General features: G+C 38.1%; 1 protein-coding gene across 1 annotated transcript in view; it reads left to right on the top strand.

The window, feature by feature from the left end:
- LRGUK (leucine rich repeats and guanylate kinase domain containing) overlaps positions 1–23,763 on the top strand; it is a 118,764-nt gene that overhangs the window by 23,635 nt on the left and 71,366 nt on the right. The window contains exons 5-7 of the mRNA XM_065884037.1: positions 2,673–2,754; positions 12,191–12,315; positions 20,327–20,470. Coding sequence (XP_065740109.1) covers positions 2,673–2,754; positions 12,191–12,315; positions 20,327–20,470 — 351 coding nt within the window. The remainder of the gene's footprint in view (positions 1–2,672; positions 2,755–12,190; positions 12,316–20,326; positions 20,471–23,763) is intronic.

The following is a 23,763-nucleotide window of genomic DNA, read 5'->3' on the forward strand; positions in this document are numbered from 1 at the left end:
GTTTACAAGGCAAATTAATGTAGATCCAACGTATTCTGCTGGATCTTGCACAAATATAAGTCTGTTCGAAATTAAGAATCTGACATCCTCCATACTGTCAGTGAGACACCTTTCTTAATTTTTCTTCTTTTATTTCACTTGCTACATTTTTATCAGTAGTGAGTTTTTTCCCTTTGAAATTACAGTTATTGCTGTGGTGACATTTGTTTATCCAGAAAAGCCGCACAAGGTGCCTATTTGTCCTCAGTATGGGGCCTTGTGGTCTCCAGGTCATCAGGAATTGTTCTTGCAGAGCTGTCTTGATTCTCCCTCCTTTGCTGTCCCCTTCTGCTTTGCCCTAAGCCCCAGTGAAATCAGCCATGGCAAGAGCGTGACCCCCTTCCTTGGGAAAAACTTGCCTGGAGTTTCTTTCATTCACAATCTTGCCTCACCCCCTCCCCAAAAGACTGCACAAGTAAACAAAAATCAGATACCCCATCTTTTTTTTTTAGAGCAGTTTTAGGTTCATAGCAAAATTGAGGAGAAAGTGCAGAGATTTCCCATATATCTCCTGCCCCCACAAATGCACAGCCTCCCCATTATCAACATCCCCCACCAGAGTGAGACATTTGTTACACTCAAACCTGCACTGACACATCATAATCACCCGAAGTCCACAGTTTACATTAGGATTCACTCTTGGTGTTGTACATTCTGTGGGTTTGGACAAATGTATGGTGATGTGTTTCCATCGTTATGGCAGATACCTCAATGTTTAAGTTCCTAGAGGATTAAGAGCAGATGTATTGGTAACTTTAGGAAAGTGCTTGCAAAGTTCCAGAGTGCCCCTGACAAGGTACTTCAACCCTATGTGAACCCTAAGTGAACCCTTTGTGAACCTGGGAGGGGAATGATTGAGGCCTTCCAGTGTTTTCAATGCAGTGCCTTACTAAATCCTCCCAATAGAACTGTGAGGCAGCTGGGATGGTCCCATTTTACAGCTGAGTTTGCAGAAGCACAGAAAGGTTAAATAACTTACTTAACCTTTGCTGGGAGGTCACAGGGCTGGCACTGAACCCCATGTCTGAGACCCAAAGCCCATTTTTCCAGTAAATCACGCTTGTGTATAATGTCTCACCCTCTCGGAAAGCTCTGCTTATGTTTCATTTATTATCTATGTGCCTTGTGCTACTAACCAAAGAAAGCATACATGTCCCAAAGAGCAGGAGCTTATACTTTTACCCTTTTTGTATTTCCTAGAATGGTTTTGCTCTTAGTAGGTGAAGAAGGTTCGTTTGATTGATGGGCACTTCTTACAAGCTCTGGGTTCCAGTGGAACTCCCAGTGGGAGTCAGGGCAATATCATAACCCTTTTAAGGTCTCTCAACAAGCCCAGTATCATAAGTGCATGGAGGGCACAGTATTGGCATATAGTCCCAACAGGTGTGTAGTTAGCTAGGTATCATAATCACACACAAGCTGTGGCACAAGGATGAAAGGTGTTGATGGAAAAATGTCAGCTATAAGTAAACCTAGATAATTATAAGTTTATTTCTAGCCCATCATTATTATATAGAAGAAAAACGCGAATGAGAAATTTCATTTTATCATGCCAAACTGATTTTTTAATTAAGTCATGGAATGCATTTTACATAGTTGCAATTTATATGTGCATAAAATTTTGTTTCTGATTTTTTTTAACAGGATTTGTTTGCACATTTCTATTTCTTCACATGATTCACATACTTGTATTTTACTTACTATGCAGTCTTGTTGCTGTATTGTAATCAACTTAACCAATTTTCTACACTTGCCACTTGAGCTGTTTTCAAAGAAGTTTTTTTAGTGTCCAGTATTTAAAGTGTTTAGTATTTAATACATTGATAAAAATAATCTTAGTGCATGGGTTGGGGGAGGTAAAATTACTGTTTTAAAGGGCACAAGAAGATAACAATAGTACTTATTATATAATTGCTTGATAGTTTTCCAGAAAATAATCACCATGTGCCTAGCACATTAAAGCAGTGTTTAAAAATATATATATATTTTTATCTTTTGCCAGTAGGTGAATAATTAAAGTTATTTAATGTTGTTTTTCTTTCTCATATTTTTGAGTAGGAACAACTAATATTGTTGAAAATGCTTTCCTAAGATAGTCAAGTTTGAGAAAGGGTGCTGAGTGGACGAGGTATAGCCTGAGGGATGAATAAGAAAGACTTTTCTGGCCTTTAGGGGGTGACACAGGAGAGTAAATTGAGCCAGAAACGGAAGGCAAAGAAGCCAGAAGCAAGATGTGCATATAAACTAAATGAACACAGGCTATTGGGCGTCAGCGAAAACGAAGACATGGTGGTTAGTAAGGGTGAAACTGAGGTAAGCTCTAAAGGAAGATCAAGAAAGTTTAAAATAAGTGCTGAAAATGGGGAGAGTGACTGAAGAAACAGAAAGCGTTTCTGTTGCACGGCTGTCCACGCCAGCCACGGGGAAGGGTCTCCCCCTTAGTACCCCTCAAAGTGTCCAGACGAGGGTCCCAGCTAGGAAGCGATTAAACACAAAAGGAAGTACGTTAGCCTGAGTGTATTTTCAACTGTGAATTGTAACCCCTCATCAGAAAATACATTCTTGTTGTGCAAGTAATTGTGTGGTTAAGATGCGTGAGAAAGTATAACATCCTGCTCTCTTTCTCTTATCAGAAGGTGGATTTTTCCTACAACCAAATTTCAGAAATGTGTGATTTGTCGGCATATGAGTCTCTCACGAAACTAATTTTGGACAGTATCCTTTGAATGATTAAAGGGGAAAGTTTGATTAAGAGGCCCATTAATACATGTGTACTGGATGACCTGAAATAGTGCGGGATAGGCACTTTACTAGAGATGTGTGACTCATTTAAACGGTTAAGAATTGATATTCACAAAATGAGGATATTTTACTGACCAAGGAGTAAGAGTGCAAATCAGAGCTTGCCAAGAACATCTTACACCTGAAGAGCTAAGAAGACAGTCATTCGTCTGATAAACATAGGCTTATTTTTAATTCTAGAACCAGATAAGAAGTTCTGTTTTACCCGACTCCTTTCTTCAAATTTACTTGAACTGGGACCTTATTTTATGTAAATTCAGTATCTGAAAATCCAGATACGGCCAAAATTAGTGATTATTTATTTTACAAAAGAATTCACACTAAGCTCCCTTTAACTAGCAAGCCTCTCTAGTGTATCTCAAATGACGCTTTCATAAAAATTTTTAAAAAGTAAAACCAACAATTTTTGATTCGCATCCAACTTCAAGAACATATCTGTTGCATGAGCCAGGCTCCTGTGCAAACAGAGCACCTACCTTAACATAGACACACTCCAGCTTCTGGACCCTAAGGGGTTGACTGGGGATCTGTGAGTTTAATGAGCTTGAATCTCTTCCTTGCCCTAGAGACCAGTGTTCTCTGGGTGATAAGGAAGCAGCACCTTCTCTTTCTCAGTATCTTTCTACCCCCCTGAGGATTTTTCAGGGCAGAGTGGAGAACGAATTGATTGCCCTTGGATACCTCATTCCAGGGATGTGGCAGCAGCTCGTACACACTAGTAATGAGGCTGAGATGTGGGGAGAACAGAAGGTACGTTTTCTTGAAGACATATTTTGTAGGAAAAACGCTTTATTTGTATATGATGGAAAGCGTAAAACATCACATCACTCTCTTTAGAACTTGTGTGTGAAAATGAGCAATTAGTGGACATTTAGAGGGTGCTCTTGAAACGAGCAAGTTTTCCTGAACGAGAAAATGATCAAAATGAAAAGTTTTGTTGACAAGCTAAAAGTAGTACACATTAGCGGCACCCGTCCGTAGAACCTGCACTTTATGCTTGACTGTATATATATTTCATTTGGAAAGAGATAGAGTCTGACGGCCCAGAAGCTGTCTGGCTCAGAGATCTGCTCATCTCAGGCCATCTAGAATAATGCTCCTCAGGGACCACCAGCAGTGTCAGCATTGCCTGGAACTTCTTAGAAATGCAGACTCTTGGATGCTACCCCAGACCTCTGAAATCAGAATCTGCATTTTTAACAAGACCCCCAGGTGATGTGAGTTCATACTAAAGCTTGAGGAGCCCTGGTCTAGCCGTCAGCTGCCCTCCTAAACTCCAACCAGACAAAAGGGATTGAGCATCCAGAGCTCCTTCTGTTCTTCAGTGCACCCTGAGTGAGAATGGTGACACGAAAGTCTGGAGTTCTGTCTCCCAGAAAATATTCTATGTGCAAGCATGGAATTGCCAGAGAAAACTTCACAGTATTTTGGACTGAAAATGGAGGATGCATTTTAAAACATTTCTATCATGAAAGTCTTAATTTCTACATAAATTTATCTTTTCATGTAAAAAGCTAAACTGTTGTGACTTTGTAAATGTCAACGGAGGAAAGAATCAGGGTTTTTTAAACTTGACTTCAGATGTAACAATGGAGTCTTATCTCCAAAGTGTAAAAAGCTTTATTACATCAGAACCAATTGGAATTCAGAACATAGACACATAATTAGAATGTAAATACCGTGGCACAATTCCTCATCTTTGTTTTTAAAAATGCAAAGACAAACACCCAGAACCAGCTCCCCTTCATAAACTACCTCTTAGACAGCTTACAGTTTTGAAAAGAGAGTAGGCTAATTTTTAAACAGTGCTAACTATGCCTCTTTCTTTTGTTCTGTTCAGGCATATCATATTGTGTACAATTATGTAATTAGAGTTTTGAAAAGACTTAAAAGCTTTGAGATAAAAAAGAATTTCTAAACAACTTTTTAATGCCAGAACATTTAAAAACTTAGATGAAATGGATAAATCCCTAGAAAAATGTTATACACCAAAGCACTGACTTGGAGATAGAAACCCTGAGTAGTCCTATAACTATAAAACTAGTTCATTACAAATTAAAATCAATTAAATTAAAAATCTGCATACAAAAAAACCCAACTTTCAAGAACAAACCTTTCAAAAATGAACAAATTCTTTCAAAGGTTTAAAATAGAAGGCATATTCACAATTCATTTTAATGAGGTTACTTTGTTACCCAAACCAGACAAGGAACAGTAAGAGAAAAGAAAATGACAGGCTTATTTCACTTGTGATATAGATGTAAAAATCCTAAACAAAATATTAGCAAACCGATTCTGACAGTATATGTAAAAGATAATATACCATGACCAAGTTAGGTTTATCTCATGAATGTAAGGGTAGTTTAACATTAGAAAAATTTTAAATGTCATTAACGACATGAACAGATTAAGGGAAATAAATCATATGATAAATAGATATAGAAGCTCAATAGATACAGAAAATTGAATAGAATCCATTCTTCATTCACAATAAAAACTTTTAGTAAACTAGTAATAGGGAGTTTCCTCAACTTGATAAGAATGTCAACAAAAATATTTGAAACAAACTTTATCCTAACTGGGGACATGTTCTAAGCACTCTTAAAATCAAGGATACAAGAGAAGATAACCGCCTTTGCCACTTCTTACCGTCATTGTTTAAGAGGTCTTACTCAGCATCATAAGATAAAGAAATGAAAGCAAAGTATAAAGATGGATAAGGAGAAAAAGTCATTTTTTGCAAATGATATGATTGTCTACAGAATATAAAAAAGAACTTGCAATAAACTACTAGAAATAATAGAGTTTTGAGAGTTCCACAAGGTAGTTGGATATGACTTCAATAAACAGAAATCGATTGCATTACTCTACACCACAAACAAGCAACTAGAAAACACAATCTTGAAATGCCATTTACAAGAATATGTATCTTATTAAAGGTGAATAAGACCTGTCGGGGGAACATAATAAAACTTTATTGAAGGATATTAAAGACCTGACTAAAGGGAAATATAGTATGTTCCTGGATATGAAGATGGGAGAAGATGTGTAAATATAATTTTATAGAAAATGAATCAGAAAGGCTAACAAACATATGAAGACATGTCAACCTCATTTGTATTCAGAGAAATGCAAGTCAAGCTCACGATATACTATATCCATTCAGTTGACAGAATGTAAGAAATCTAAAAATGCCATGTGTTGGAGAACACATAGGTCAAGAGGATCTCTATTTTTCTTCCTTATGGGTTTGAAATTTGTTCAACCACTGTGGAAAACAGTTTTGTGCAATCTTGTAAAATTGAACATCCACGTTTTCTATGATCTAGCACTTTCATTCCTATATATAGGAAGTTTAGCATACGTGTACCTGGAGGCTTATAATAGCAAAAAACTGAAATAGCCCAAATATTCCTTGATAAGAGAGCATAAATAAATTATGGTATACTGATACAATAGAATTATCATATAGTTGTGAAAATGAATAAACTGTATATACCTCCATGCACCAGTAAAGTTGACTATTAATAAAACAAAATACAATTTTTAAAAATTTTTTAAAATTAAAAAAAATTTTTAATTAGAAATTTTTAAAAAACAATTTTTGCCTGCATTGGGTCTTCGTTGCTGCACGCGGGCTTTCTCTAGTTGTGGTGAGCGGGGGCTACTCTTTCTTGTGGTGCGCGGGCTTCTCATTGTGGCTGCTTCTTTTGTTGTGGAGCACGGGCTCTAGGCGTGCCGGCTTCAGTAGTTGCGGTGCGTGGGCTCAGTAGTTGTGGCTCGCGGGCTCTAGAGCACAGGCTCAGTAGTTGTGGCGCACAGGCTTAGTTGCTCCACGGTATGTGGGATCTTCCCAGACCAGGGATCGAACCTGTGTCCCCTGCACTGGCAGGCGGATTCTTCACCACTGCGCCACCAGGGAATTCCAAACCAAATATAATTTAGGTATAAAACCAAAGGGGAAAGGGAAGAAGAAATAGGCAGTTCAGCCTAGGGGTTATCTCTGAGAGGGAGCTGTCAAGACGTGACAGGAGAGGTGTGCAGAGGTAGATGTAACTTACTGCTAATGTTCTACTTCTTGGGCTGGGAATGGTGATGGTTTCAAGAATACTCATCAAATTTTTAAAAGTTAATAAAAGCAGGCCATGTATGGCCAGTGATGTGCCTGTCCTCATTAAAATTTTTAAAAATTTGAAACTTAGAAATTAATTTCCTTGAAAACAGTTAGTTACCAAATGTCAAAGTCCAGCTCTATCAGAATTCCCTGGAATTCTGGTCCCCACCCTCCTATTTCTGGTCCCCACCCTCCAGAGCTTTTGGTTAAGTAGGTCTGGGGTGGTACCTGAGAACTTGAATATCTAACAAGTTCCGGGATGATGCTGGCATTGCTGGTCTGAGGACCACACTTTGAGATCCACAGCTCTAAGCTAATCAGTCCTGTCTGGTCTGAGGACCACACTTTGAGATCCACAGCTCTAAGCTAATCAGTCCTGTCTGTTATATCTTGAATGTCATGCTTTTCTCATTTGCTGCCATTCCATTTGTCCTTTTTTACATGCTTTAGAAATTTGGCTTTTTTAACTTTTTGTATTTATTCAAGCTTTCCTTAGTGAGCATCTGTGTTTTCTATTTGAGGGGAAAAAGTTGCACTTCTGTTTAAAATAAAATTAAAAGAGAAGTATAATTATCAATATTAAAAGCAGTTATTTAAAATTAAAAACAAATCAATTAATCAAGCTAGTAGTGCTGACAATGTGATTGTAGTAGATTAATACCTCAGAATGAATTGTTAACTGTAAAGTATCAACTTTTTTAGTTAATCTTATTATGCTATTTTTTCCTTCTGTAGGTGGGCAACTGATGATTAATTGATAATCACCCCAAATCGAAAGATGATAAACTTTGCCGAGGATTAGTATATTTATTTAGTCTTAAGAAAGGATGCAGTTTATTCTTTACCTATAAATATTAATTGATCATTGGAATTTATTCCATGATTATAGAATCATGAAGTTTTTAAAAAGTGGTTTATAGAATTTTTAAATCCAGACAGGACTTTAGGGATCATCTAGTGCTGTTATTTTATGGGAGAGGAGCCTGAGATGCAGGGAAACATCCGATATTATTTGGTAAGTGGTTGAGCTGAGACTAGTCTTCTGCATTCCACTGTTCTTCTCATGTTAAAATTCATTGAATAATTACTACTTTTATCACATAGCCGTTTAAAATGTATGCATGTTTCATTTCTTAAAGAGATTCACTCCCATAGTGAAGAACATTTTTCACTGGTAAGGTGATATAGATCCTTCAGGATTGGTTTTGATTAAAGTCATCATTGTGGTTCTTTCTAAGAGAATTGTGATGGATTTCCTATTTATTTCTTAGTAACTGTTTTCTGTACACCCGGCCCGTATTTTATGGTTGTAGACAAATGAATAAGAGCAAGTGCTGACTAGTGAATAATTCATGTCAAGCACTGTGAACTGCTGACAGCATCGCCCAAATGTAAAAATATATTGTTGGGCTTTTCCCTAGCTGTAAAGTTATGCTTATGTGCCCTTGGATTCCTTCACTCAGTTTCCACGAGGATCTAACATTCCACTGTAAAAGATTTATTCACAGAATCATAAAATTTTAGAGCTGGAATGCAGTATGATGATCTTGTGTTCTTTGAGTCTCTTTCTCCTGATAGTAGCCTTTTAAAATTAAACTAACCTAAGAGGATTAACTCAATAAGCTAATTCATTGTAACAGTTTAGTGGCTTATCTGATTATATTTCTTCTTATCGGAATGTCCCAAGACTTATGAAAGAACATGAAAGAATAATGTTAGGAGGAAGGGCAAGTAACATTTCATGAAGGTTCTTAAGAAAAGGGGAGATTGGAGAGATAAAGGTATTCCTGAATTTAGAGCTCTGGATGGACCAGTCCTGCATATTGACTGTTGGCATTACTGGCAGTCACATATGATGTGACCATGGGAGTAAATAGCAGGGGAAGCCATTGAAAAGCCGTGAAAAGTACTCTTTACTTAAGAGCTTGACTGCGTTTGACCCTTGAATAATGGTGGGGGTTAGGGGACCAATCCCAGAGCAGTCGAATAGCCACACATAACTTTACAGTAAGCCCTTTGTATCCGCGGTTGTGCACCAGTAGATTCAACCAACCTCTACAGATGGTGTACCACTGTAGTATGTATTTAGTGGAAAAAAAAAAAAATCCATGTATAAGTGGACCCATACATTTCAGACCTGTTTGTCAAGGGTCACCTGTAATTTATAGTGCCTAAAATTCCTTGAAATTTAAAGGGGAGTGAAGAGTTGGGAAATAGGAGATGGTTTCAGTGAAATGAACCTGTTTCTTAGCAGAGATGTTCAGTCAGCTCCTCACCCTTTTCCCCAGTGCTGTGAGTGATGGCAGTGGCAGCTGCAGAAGCCATAGCCATGACTGCAGGGGGGCATCTGTATTTCTCCTCCTTTTGGCCCTTGCAATACTAATTTCATAAAACATGACTTGCCCTACTAGTCAAAGCTAGAGAGTAAGCTGGATGCACCAAGGGAACGGCCTCTAATGTCTTGGAAAATTACTGTATACAGGCTTTCCTTTTCAGTTCCCATTATCTCTTAACAGTGTACGGATTCCTGTTTTCTGGTTTTCTAATCCTTGCCTGCTTCCCATGGGAGTGCTTCCTGACTCAGCCACCCACAAGCATTTGTTTTACTCTCTGTCATAATTCAGAGTATCTTCGTTTCTGTTGAAGCTGAGCTACCAAGACACTAGTGCTCCTGAAATAGGACTTAAAGACTGTTGCTTCCTCTGCTAGATTAAGACATGGCCATTTGAAGTTTTCCGTGCTTAATTTTTCTTACCAAAGATTGCTACACTGAGGATATTTTATTTCATCTATAGAGTGATTGTTTAAATAGCCCAAAGAAAATGGAAGCAGAAAGAAGAGTCGTGCTTGTGAGCATAAGTGTCTATTTGTAGAGCTAGTCTGGCAGGAAGCTTTATGAAAGTGGTTTTGAAATGCATGTTGACAACAAGCCGAACTATGCTTCAGCCCAAGGATTGAATCTGGAACCAGTGAGGAAAATCGAGGAATTTCTGGTTCATTTGGCAATATTTTCTCATCATTGCTTTTAGTTTCTTAATTAAACTCTGTCTCTGGCTTTGTTCTTTCAGAAGCAGTCCTGGCCTGAATGCTCCTTTTTGTGCTGCTGGCCAAGAGGCAGAGGATGTGATTCCTTGGCCTCATGTGCTTGTAATTTAGTAACGATAACAATGCCTTATAATTGTGAGGTACTTGTACAACTCACTCACATACATTTTCTAAATTTTTTCTCATGATCTAACTTTTGGCCTTCATGGCAGCCTGATGTTGTCTCCATTTTACAGATGAAAAATCTGAGCAGGGAGAAATCACATCACGTAACTAGTAAGTGGTAGAGTTAGGATAACTACAGATAATTATGAGGCAAAATGTATGTTTCTGTGATACTTACAGTCCCTTCCTTTCTCTTAAAAAATTTGTTGATTCTGTGATTAATCTCCATAGGTGAGGTGTTAGAAGTTGACCAGAAAAGGCTTTGAGGAAGAAAGAGTTTGTCTGGAGTGGATACCAAGAATTGGAATTGCTCTGATATTTACAATTATAATAGTCACTGCCAAATTGCCTCCAGAGAGTCTATACCATAATGAACCCTCTCACCCAGTAGTATGAAAGAATCTGTTCTTCAAAAGCTTTAAAATGTTTGCCAAACTGATAGGGAAAGGATAGCATCTTAATTTGCTTTCTCCTGACTACAGGTGAAGCAGAGTGTCTTTTCATATGTTTATTATGTTAGCCACTTGGATTTGCTCTTCTGGGAATTTCCTGGATATATTCTTGCCCCATTTTCTATTGGGTTATTGTCATTCTTTATGTTTTCTAGATAGTAATTCTTTGTATACTATATATGTTGTGAATATATTCGCCCAGTCTGTCACCTGTATTTACTTATGTAATTAAAAACTAATAGAAGTAGGGAAATGAGGTTGTCAAAAAGAAATACTTAAGATGTTGGTTTAATGCAAATGTTAAAAAAGAGAAAAAACTTTAAAAAGTGGAATTTCAAATTAAGTCCTGAAGAATGGGTAGGGTTTAGAAATAAGTAGGAAAGCAGTATTTAAAAAAATTAAGAAAGTCAAGGGGTATATTCCAGAACTATTGAGAAGATTGACCTGGCAGAATTGGAGCATTCTCACTGGATTATTATGGGGGATGAAATTCAATAAATAGGTTTTGCTTAAAGTAAAGGGCCTTAAATGCCAGAGTGAAGAATTTGGAATTCGTCCTGTGAGAATTTTTTTAATTGAAGCGTGATATCCAGTCAATATTTTGAAAAAAATTAACCTGACTACAGTGTGTAAGGTGACTTGAGGGCAGGAAGAAATGGATGTTAGAGGTATCCATTGGTGCTAAAGCTGAATTAAGTTGGCAGAGGGGTGAATGACAAGGAAGGACATATTTGAAGAGATGTTTTAAAGCAAAATATGCCAGGTTTTTGGTGATGATTGGACGCCCTGAAGATTACAAGTGGCTGAGAAAATGGTGATGTCTTAGGCTACTTGGGAGGGAAAACTGAGCTTGGGTAGAGAAGTGATATTAAATCCTAGAAATTTGCCAGAAAGACTGAGGACAGAGAGAGGTAAGTAGAATTGATGACTTTAAGTTTGCATTTTTAGGTGACTATAAAGGATGGAAAACAAAAGGTAAGAGTTAAATTTTAAAATAACTAGAAAATCAACTGATGAGGAAAAGAAGGTTGAGTTTAGGCCTCATTTATTTTAAAGAGAAGAGAAGCCAATATAGATAGAAGAAAAGGCAATTCCTCTCAGTATCACCCATTTTCTGCAGATGACACCTCCCGGGCTGTTTCCCTGGTTATGGGGATGATAAAGTGCATGTGCCTCTCCAGGGCAACCCTGGATTCAGTTCTGCCTGTGGAAAAGTACAAGAGTTTCTCATGGAGACCACTCAGGAACCAAGGAAAAAACACTGCCAAGGTGGCAGCTTTGAACCACTCTGAAGTTTTTTTCCTTACTGATTAAATGAGTCACATATGAACACAAAGGCAACTGAGCACACTCAAAAGCTATGCCTATAAAAAAAACAAATTTTACCTGGTGCACTATTAACTTCTATATGAAAAAAATATCATTTTAAGATTTAGCATTAGTCCTATATTAGCATAGAGTACTTTTTTATTTATGCTGCTGTCTGATTTTTCTAATGATGATTTGACACTAATTCATTTTTTCTTCCAAATGTTTCTAATACCATTTTCCTTAAACATAGTCATGGTGATAGGCAATGAGATAGCTGAAATCAACGGACTAGAGCTGTGTAGCAGTCTTACCCACCTTAGTTTGGCCAAGAACAAGATCACAACCATTAATGGCTTAGGAATGTTACCGATCAAAATACTTTGTCTGGTGAGTCTAACAAAAGTGTTATTCTTTATAGAAGTACTAGTTAATGTCTTAGTAAATTTATGAATGATAGTTAGGATTTTTCAGTTTTATGAAGAGCTAATTCCTTCATGAAATGTCATTGTCTTTAGTGCTGTTTGCTCCTTTCCATATCTGGGGTGTGTGTGTGGTGTGTGTGTGTGTGTGTGTGTGTGTGTGTGTGTGTGATGAATAATTCATGCTAAACTAAAATGATTTCCTAATTTGGTACACAAATTCCGTTTTTTAAAAGATTGACTAACACTGAGAAAGGAAGGCATACTTTTAGCAACTATTAAGAATATTTTTATAATAACCAAGAGATCACTGAAGAAATCAGAAAGGAAATTAAAAAAATACCTAGAAACAAATGACAATGAAAACACGATGACCCAAAACCTAGGAGATGCAGCAAAAGCAGTTCCAAGAGGGAAGTTTATACCAGTACAATCCAACCTCAAGAAACAAGAAATATCTCAAACAACCTAACCTTACACCTAAAGCAATTAGAGAAAGAAGAACAAAAAACCCCCAAAGTTAGCAGAAGGAGAGAAATCATAAAGATCAGATCAGAAATAAATGAAAAAGAAATGAAGGAAACAATAGCAAAGATCAATAAAACTAGAAGCTGGTTCTTTGAGAAGATAAACAAAATTGATAAACCATTAGCCAGACTCATCAAGAAAAAAAGGGAGAAGACATATCAACAGAATTAGAAATGAAAAAGGAGAAGTAACAACTGACCCTGCAGAAATACAAAGGATCATGATAGATTACTACAAGCAACTATATGCCAATAAAATGGACAACCTGGAAGAAATGGACACATTCTTAGAAAAGCACAAACTTCTGAGACTGAACCAAGAAGAAATAGAAAATATAAACAGACCAGTCACAAGCCCTGAAATTGAGACTGTGATTAAAAATCTTCCAACAAACAAAAGCCCAGGACCAGATGGCTTCACAGGCGAATTCTGTCAAACATTAGAGAAGAGCTAAAACCTATCCTTCTCAAACTCTTCCAAAATATAGCAGAGGGAGGAACACTCCCAAACTCATTCTACAAGGCCACCATCACCCTGATACCAAAACCACACAAAGATGTCACAAAGAAAGAAAATTACAGGTCAATATCACTGATGAACATAGATGCAAAAATCCTCAACAAAATACTAGCAAACAGAATCCAACAGCACATTAAAAGCATCATACACCATGATCACGTGGGGTTTATCCCAGGAATGCAAAGATTCTTCAATATACGCAAATCAATCAATGAAAGAAACGCATATTTATGATAAAATCCCTGCAGAAAGTAGGCATAGAGGGAACTTAACCTCAACATAATAAAGGCCATATATGACAAACCCACAGCCAACATTGTTCTCAATGGTGAAAAACTGAAACGATTTCCACTAAGATCAGGAACAAGACAAGGTTGCCCACTCTCACCACTGTTATTCAACATAAGTTTGGGAAGTTTTAGCCACAGCAATCAGAGAAGAAAAAGAAATAAAAGGAATCCAAATCGGAAAAGAAGAAGTAAAGCTGTCACTGTTTGCAGATGACATGATACTATACATAGAGAATCCTAAAGACGCTACCAGAAAACTAGAGCTAATCAATGAATTTAGTAAAGTAGCAGTATACAAAATTAATGCACAGAAATCTCTTGCATTCCTATACACCAATGATGAAAAATCTGAAAGAGAAATTAAGGAAACACTGCCATTTACCATTGCAACAAAAGGAATAAAATACCTAGGAATAAACCTACCTAAGGAGACAAAAGACCTGTATGCAGAAAACTATAAGACACTGATGAAAGAAATTAAAGATGATAGCAACAGATGGAGAGATATACCATGTTCTTGCATTGGAAGAATCAATATTGTGAAAATGACTCTACTACCCAAAGCAATCTACAGATTCAATGCAATCCCTATCAAACTACAAATGTCATTTTTCACAGAACTAAAACAAAAAATTTCACAATTTGTATGGAAACACAAAAGACCCGTAATAGCCAAAGCAGTCTTGAGAAAGAAAAACGGAGCTGGAGGAATCAGGCTCCCTGACTTCAGACTATACTCCAAAGCTACAATAATCAAGACAGTATGGTACTGGCACAAAAACAGAAATATAGATCAATGGAACAGGATAGAAAGCCCAGAGATAAACCCACGCACGTATGATCACCTTATCTTTGATAAAGGAGGCAAGAATATACAATGGGTAAAGACAGCCTCTTCAGTAAATGGTGCTGGGAAAACTGGACAGTTACACGTGAAAGAATGAAATTAGAACACTCCCTAACACCATACACAAAAATAAACTCAAAATGAATTAAAGACCTTAATGTAAGGCCAGGCACTATAAAACTCTTGGGGGGAAACATAGGCAGAACACTCTATGACATAAATCACAGCAAGATCCTTTTTGACCCTCCTCCTAGAGAAATGGAAATAAAAACAAAAATAAACAAATGGGACCTAATGAACCTTAAAAGCTTTTGCACAGCAAAGGAAAACATAAACAAGACAAAAAGACAGCCCTCAGAGTGGGAGAAAATATTTGCAAGTGAAGCAACTGGCAAAGGATTAATCTCCAAAATTTACAAGCAGCTCAATGTCAAAAAACCGAAGAACCCAATCCAAAAATGGGCAGAAGACCTAAATAGACATATACAGATTGCCAACAAACACATGAAAGGATGCTCAACATCACTAATCATTAGAGAAATGCAAATCAAAACTACAGTGAGGTATCACCTCACACCGGTCACAATGGCCATCATCAAAAAATCTACAAACAATAAATGGTGGAGAGCGTGTGGAGAAAAGGGAACCCTCTTGCACTGTTGGTGGGAATGTAAATTGATACAGCCACTATGGAGAACAGTATGGAGGTCCCTTAAAAAACTAAAAACAGAACTACCATATGACCCAGAAATCCCACTACTGGGCGTATGCCCTGAGAAAACCATAATTCAAGAAGAGTCAGGTACCACAATGTTCATTGCAGCTCTATTTACAATAGCCAGAACATGGAAGCAACCTAAGTGTCCATCGATAGATGAATGGATAAAGAAGATGTGGTACATATATACAATGCAATATTACTCAGCCATAAAAAGAAACAAAATTGAGTTATTTGTAATTTGGTGGATGGACCTACAGTCTGTCATACAGAGTGAAGTAAGAAAGAGAAAAACAAATACTGTATGCTAACACATATATATGGATTTTTTAAAAAAAATGGTTCTGAAGAACCTAGGGGCAGGACAGCAATAAAGACGCAGATGTAGAGAATGGACTTGAGGACGTGGGAAGTGGGAAGGATAAGCTGGGATGAATTAAGGGAGTGGCATGGACTTAACATACACTACCAAATGTAAAATAGATAGCTAGTGGGAAGCAGCCGCTTAGCACAGGGAGATCAGCTCGGTGCTTTGTGACCACCTAGAGGGCTGGAATAGGGAGGGTGGGAGGGAGACGCAAGAGGGAGGAGATATGGGGCTATATGTATACGTATAGCTGATTCACTGTTATAAAGCAGAAACTAACACACCATTGTAAAGCAGTTATACTCCACTGAAGATGTTAAAAAATAGAATATATTTTAATGTCTTATTGATGAAACAACACTTAAACATATTTAAACATAATATTTATTGCAGTTGAAACTTCATTGCTCTCAAATGAAGCACTGGGCACTGAATTTGGCAGTCCTTTTAAATCACTATGTGCCAGTTTCCCATTCTAGAAAACCAGAATTAGTGCTGAGAATAAATGAACAATTCCCATCAAGAAGTTAAAATTTTTAATGTTTTTCCCATAGAGAGCGTGCTCCTTAAGCTGTGTGACAGTGTGACTCTGACTGAATGAAAATACAGACAATTTACTTTAAAATCAGCAGGATCATAGTTGTTCCAAAGATATATACAGTATTTTTGAAATAACAGTCTAGCTCATTAATTTGGGGGTGATTATATAGTTTGTAGATTATCTAGGATTACTGCTTCTTCCTTTCCTTCTCCTTCTCACTTCTCACCCTTGGATGGATTTGGGATTCTTTATTATATCTGTCATGAGGTGGATGGGGGGATTTTAAGCCATGAGGCTAGTAGCTTATTTCTTACGTGAACTATCCCACAGGAGAGTGTTGAACATTGTTGGGTTTTTTTGTTTGTTTGTTTGTTTGCAGTACGCGGGCCTCTCACTGTTGTGGCCTATCCCGTCGCGGAGCACAGGCTCCGGACGTGCCGACTCAGCGGCCATGGCTCACGGGCCCAGCCGCTCCGCGGCATGTGGGATCCTCCCGGACCGGGGCACGAACCCGCGTCCCCTGCATCAGCAGGTGGACTCTCAACCACTGCGCCACCAGGGAAGCCCCGAACATTGTTGTTTGAAATGACATCTTGGGTTATCTGCAGATTTTTGACATATACAATGTACAATCCTGTCTAATTTAACCACAGACAGCTGAAGGTTGGCTATGTGTTAAGCCTGAAGTGCTTTTTCAAGAGCTTTCACTTCTTAAAATGAGTTAGGTGAGGGTAAAGTACTGGTTCCCAGTACTGAGGTTGGAAATGAAGCATGGAAAGGTTTAATAATTTCCTTGAGTTTTCCTGTTTTCTGTCCACTAAGGCATGTAAGCAAAGCATAAATGAAAATGAATTTGGTAAGCTGAATTGCAAATTTAAAAATTATAAAAGAAAGTCACATTTTAAAATTATGATAATGTGAAGGATTATTGGCAGTATATTCTAATTTGCAGCTTGTTAGAACCTTATCCTTTTATTTACATATCTTTTTGCATTGGCATTCCCATTAACTTTAAGTGGAGCATGATATGAAAGAGATTGGGGGTGTGCTTAAGGGAATGAGAATTGAACTGATTATTAAGAATGACATCACATAGCACTTTCATCCTAAGACTTTGTTTCAATAACTAAATAAATAATCTGTGTTGATAATTTCATCTCAAGTAGCTTTTAGAAGAAGCATAAAGGACTTATTTTTCCTATAAGTAGATTAAGTGGATTGTTCCCAACCCCCATCCTCATCACCCAAAATGAACTAGAAAATACAGAATATGCCATCATTCATTTTCCTTAAACTTTTTGAGAATAGGAAGGTTTTCTTTTCCATATATTAAAAAAATTCATAAAATAAAATGATACTCATTTGTTTCATTAGTTTTTAATACTTTTTAAAAGATTTGTGGTATCAGTAATCCAATTGGTTTACTACTGAAAGTAATTCACTTTACACTTTACAGAAAAAAGAACAATTCACTATACAAACCAGTTGTTAATTCTCTTCCATCAACTTTTATTTTTTTAAATAAATTATTTATTTTTGGCTGTGTTGGGTCTTCGTTGCTGCGTGCATGCTTTCTCTAGTTGCAGTGCACGGGCTTCTCATTGTGGTGGCTTATCTTGTTGCAGAGCAACAAGAGGGCTCTAGGCACGCAGGCTTCAGTAGTTGTGGATTGCGGGCTCTAGAGCACAGGCTCAGTAGTTGTGGCACACGGGCTTAGTTGCTCCGCAGCATGTGGGATCTTCCCGGTCCAGGGCTCGAACCCATGTCTCCTGCATTGGCAGGCGGATTCTTAACCACTGCGCCAACAGGAGAGTCCCTCTTCCATCAACTTTTACCATAAATATTAGGGGGAAATGTGGTTCACTTATGGTCTGCTCTGTCAACCACCTCCTTTAGCAAGTAAGGACAATACATTCCAAACTTAAAAAATCATTTTGTCTTGGTAAAAGCCATTTTTTTTCCCTTCCACCTTGGGAGATCGAGAATATTTCTCGTTTCATTTTAGTTTCTCTCTAAAGACCGCCTTTTCCCTGCTAATCATGATAAAACAAGCAAGAACTGTTCAGGCAGGCACTAGACGTGCACTTTGAGAAGAGATGTATCAGTTTTTCATCATTGGATGTAGGGTTTTACTAGATAACTTTGACTCTGAAATTCTGATTCGTAATACTTCTCAGTTCTGCTTTCTTTTATGACCACAGGTTATGCAATTAAACTTTTCTATGCCTCAGTCTGTTCTTGTGCATCTACCACTTTGAAAGCCATCAGAGACACTCTAAAGAAGTACGGTTCATCTTCCACATCTACAGCACTCCAAAGGTCTTTGGGGAAGAGGTGTATTATACATAAATTTGATGTGTGGGCATATTTTAAATAGGATATTGAGGTCTTATTTCAATAAGTTAATAAGGATATTATGTTCAGTTTACTGTAGGTTTTTTCTTTCCCCTTTCTATTACACTTTCTAGAACTTTTTTGAACAGTAGGAAATTTGACTTAGGCAAATGGAGTTATGAGTATTTTTCCTTCTTATTATGGAATTTTTCAGACATATATAAAAATAAAAAGAATAGTTTAATGAACCCCCATGTACTATCATCCAGTTTTATAGATTATCAGCTTTCTATTAATATATTTTAAACAGCCATAGAATTATACTAATGAACATAAACCTTGCTCATTATTGAAGTGAAATCTTAGAAAAGTTGAGTGAAAATGAACTCTTACTATTAAATACTTTGGGAAGCATGTACCAGGAAAAATATTATAGGTGGTAGAGAATACTATAATTTAAGTTTTTAGTTCTAAAGTGCTTAGTAAAAGTTTTAAAAGTTTAAGGATGGGGGGAATTCCATGGTGGTCCAGTGGTTAGGACTGCACACTTCCACTGCAGGGAAACAGGTTCGATCCCTGGTCAGGGACCTGGGATCTTGCGTGCATGGTGTGGCCAAAAAAAAAGTTTAAGGATGGGTATAAGGTGGCATTAATTGAAATCTCAAAATTACACTTTACTGTGCTTCTCAACTCAAAGTTTAACTTTACTGCGGCATAGTTTTATACCTCAAAGGCTAAAGAACCCAAGGAATTTTGAGAATGTCGGGAAATGTACAAGAAAATACAAATTATTGTTATCACTATAATTTGTTGTTATGGGTACAGGGGGGTTGGGAAGAAGAACAGTGTTTAAGTCTTATATCTTTCTCTGTTTCATGGTATTGTCTAAGAAGATGCTTACGTGTGAATTATTTAAGAACTTTGTTTATGTATCTATTGTTGTAGAACATGCCACCCCATGTGGAGTGGCATGGAGAAATTCTATTAGTTAACCATTTTATTAGCTAGCAGTTCTGTAATCTGAGCTGGGCCCAGCTGGGCGGTTCTGCTGGTCTTGCCACGTCCAGCTAGCAGATTGGCTGGAGGCTGGGCTCAGCCAGGACGCTGCAATGGCTGGGTTTCTCCTCTCTGTTTAGTCTCAGGGCTCCTCTCCAGGTGACCTCTCCGCAGATTCTCTCCCACATAGTGGCTAGAGTTCTTACATGGCAGCTTAGGGCTCCAAGACACAAGAGGAGATGCTGCCAGGCCTTCCTAAGTCTTAGATTTGGAACCGGGACACTTCTGCCATATTCTTTTGGTTAAGGCAGGTCACAGGTCTATCCTGAATTCAAGAGGTGGAAACTGTACAAGAGCATGAATAAGTGGAGGCGTGTACCAGACTACTACAGTCCTCATGATATGAGGTGATTATATTCAGAATATTTCTGAAAACAGAGTGTATGTGGGAGTTACAGTATTCAAGTGGTTTTCTGTGATGGTGATGAAAGAATTGCATTAAATTTACATTTCTAAAGATAAGTTAGGAGCCATGCTGCCATTAAGCTTGAGGTTAGCAATGTCAAAAGCTTATACTACCTAGCTTTTGTCTTTCCTGTTGATTCAAACATTCATCTGCTTTACCTCTAGCGAAAATATTATGTCCTGAGTCTTCCAGCTGAAAGACTGGGATTTCTTTCTGGGGTGTATGTATATGTGTTTAGGGAGGTGAAAGATGGGAATGGGAGGGGGGACAAGAATGTCTTACTGATTTTAAGAGGTTTGGGGCAGTATCCAGGATGAAAACTTGTCATTACACTTTTCCCTTTAGGGCATTAAGTGTATTTTATCAATTTTAGAGCAATAACCAGATTGAGAAGATCACAGGTTTGGATGACCTAAGGGTCCTGCAGATCCTGGATCTGAGCCACAATCAGATCAGTAGCCTCCAAGGCTTAGAGAGTCATGACTTCTTGGAAGTGATCAACCTTGAGGATAATAAGGTAATGTCATATTATACTTTATATGTCTTGGTTTTAGTGTCTATAATTATTTCTCAAGTGCTATCACATTCAATGCCAGCTCAGGAAAGTTATTCTAGAAAACCTCCTGGAGCAACAGTTGAAAGACTGCTTTTTTTTTTAAATAGTAATAATTCTTAATTTTTGAAAATTTGAAGATTCCTAATTACATTGTTTTGAAGGTTTAAACTGCAACCAGGTGCACGTGACTTTGTGAAGTAGTATATTAGTGTGAAATTTGGGGTAGAAAGATGGCATTAGGAATGTCTGACGTGTCAGAGGAGGGAAGCTAGAGACAAGAGAATAGTCTCAGGCTGGTGTTGCCTGTGCCCCATTTAATGAGAAGAGACACAGGAAGTGAATTCTTATATCCTATTTGTAACAATAGGGTACGTTCCCAACCCGAATGAGTTGGGGATTGGACTTACTCACATTACCCTATCTGGCTTAATGCACACATTACTTCACCAATTGGCTTTCACTCTTTTTTTGGGCCTCTCACTGTTGTGGCCTCTCCCGTTTCGGAGCATAGGCTCCAGACACACAGCCTCAACGGCCATGGCTCACGGGCCTAGCCGCTCCGCGGCATGTGGAATCTTCCCGGACCGGGGCACGAACCCTTCCCCTGCATCAGCAGGCAGACTCTCAACCACTGCGCCACCAGGGAAGCCCAGCTTTCACTCTTAATTACATTTTATTTTTAATAAAGCATTTGTGCTCCTAATCATGGTGTATTAAGTTGGTACCTATAACTCACCTCTTATGCAATCAGATCTACATTGTGATTTTATTCATCTCGAGTACTTTTTCATGTTTTGGGGAAAGATTTCATAAGGAAGACGAATGGTTATTTCTTGAAAATGAAAATTTTGGCTAACCCTGAAAGAGACATAGATCCTAGCTGGAGTGAGATGCGTTCCTGTGGAGATATTTCTCTGTTCGGCTGTGTTGGTGCTTATCAGCTGGGTCTGATGACTCTTTCTCCAGTGAGCTTCCATTAGCTATTAGATTTCTAAAAGTCAAGAAAAGGAGGCAATCTTTAGGTCTGGGAAGAAGTGGATTTTTAATCACAGGCAAAAACCGTTCCTCCTCATTTTCACTTGACTTGCATATTAAATTGTTTGTTAACTTCTAAGGTTAATTCTAGTGGGTGACTTTTGTTCACTGTCCCACCTGTCTTATGAAGTCAGCACAATCTCTGTCTCATATGGTTTTAGTGTCTTTTTCATGAAATGGCCATTAAAATGGTTTGCAGATACATACATGTGGTGTTCAAGTGGCAGAATGCACTCATTACATTTCAACTCAGTGCATCTCAGGATTTAGGAAAAGGAGTAATGGTAATAATAATGACAATTACAGTCATAAAATAATGCAGAGATTTTCATTGCGTATTTATGCACAAGGCACTGTTTTAAGCACTTTGCATATATCATCTCATTTAATCCTCATTATAACCCTATTATTATCGCTATTCTACAGATGAAGAAACTAGAGCAAAGAGACGTTAAGTAACTTGTCCAAAGTTATACCATATCCAGTGAATAGCAGAGCCAGGGTTCAAACAGAATGATTTGCCTCCAGAGTCAGTGTTCTTAACCCTGCAGGCTAATACATTAAATGAAATGCTAATGGCCCTCCCTTCAGAAAAGTGTGTGGTGTTGTCATGATCTAGAAGAGTGCTTTCTGGCTTAAATATAACGTGAGCCTCGTGTAATTTAAAATTTTCTAGTAGCCACAATAAAAAGGTAAAAAGAAACAGGTGAAATTAATTTTTTGCTTTATTTAGCCCAATATATCCAAAATATTGTCATTTCAACATGTAATCTTTATAAAAATTATTGATGAGATATTTTATATTCTGTTGTTTCATACTACGTTTATTTAGGACATCTGTTGTGTATTTTGCACAGTACATTTGAATTTATCCTAGCCATATTCCCAGTGGTAAGTAGCCACATAGGGCTAGTAACTACCATATTGGGTAGCACAGGTCTAGAAAGACCTCATGAATAGTATGGTGTTCTCTTCCATTCCAGGAGACTTTTCAAATTACATTTGAAATAGTTGAAGAAAAAAAGGGGGATCATTAGGGAAGAACAGAGTTTATAATTTTCAAATGTTGAAGAAACTCCATTAAAAAAGAAAAAAGTGGCCACACGTCCCAAAGGAGGGATCCTTTGGCAACAAGCGATTGGGTCCGTAACAATGGCACAATTCCCTCACTCCCCGCTGGGCAGGTTGGGGAACAACCAACAGTATGTGAAATATTCTGTAAGCCGAGCCATCCAGAGATTTCCTCAGAGATTTCTCTAGCACTACTGAGAATACTGTGTATCAAGGATGGAAGATTTATCATTTAAGAGAAACATAACATAGCTATTGCTTCTCATATGGTTAACTTGATGTTAGGAATATTATCTTATTGGGAGCACTTTTATCAGTATTATTTACTTGGTATAAGGTGTTGAAACATTGCCGTAGCTTCGCATGATCATTTGAACATCTAAGTTCTTTAGCAGATTCATCATGAGCTGGTGATTTGGGGGCCTTTGTCACTCTCCACGCTACAATCCTTGTTAGATTTGAAGTCATTTCTATCATTTAAAACTTATCCCCCAAATGTTAACTCTATTACAACCTCAGCCTTTTCCTCTAGAAGCAAAATATTGGTCTGGGAGTTACTTAGAGACCGCTCTTTTACTTCTCTGAGTCTTACTTGGTGTCATTATTTCATCTCTCTCTCTATCTAGCATGTATTTTACAAAAAAGACTTAACAGGCCTCTTTAGGTCTGGATGGTTAGGCTTGGAGAGCATGGCTTAAAAGGAAATGTCAAAGAAAGGAGCCAACTTCTCCCTACATAGTGGAAGTTGAAAGGCTTCTGCTTGGTGGGGAGTAGCCAACGGGGGCAGAGGAGATCAGGGAAGAAGGTAGACTGGAATCTGGGGATCAGCGCTGCTGGTATGACATTCTTGGCATCGTGGCTGAAGTTCCTTTCAGAATATAATCTTTCTGGCAGTGTTTCACTTCAGGTGGTTTGGGGGAGTTGTGTCTGTACACCTTTTGTGATCGCCTGTGACACACACAGCCTTGGGTCTTGGCATTTGGAGAGAGAAGACGTGAGGGTGGGTCTGCTGCCGGGTGAGGTCTGCAGGACGGGGTGGGCGGCGCATGCAGGATGGCCCGTGTCTGGTGCATATCACCAGTTCAGCAGCGGTGGGCACTGGTAGCCAGGTGCCTCCACATGTGTTCCCCTCTGCCCTTACCCACTTC

Source organism: Phocoena phocoena, chromosome 9 (genome assembly GCF_963924675.1).
Source record: "Phocoena phocoena chromosome 9, mPhoPho1.1, whole genome shotgun sequence".
NCBI lineage: Eukaryota > Metazoa > Chordata > Mammalia > Artiodactyla > Phocoenidae > Phocoena > Phocoena phocoena.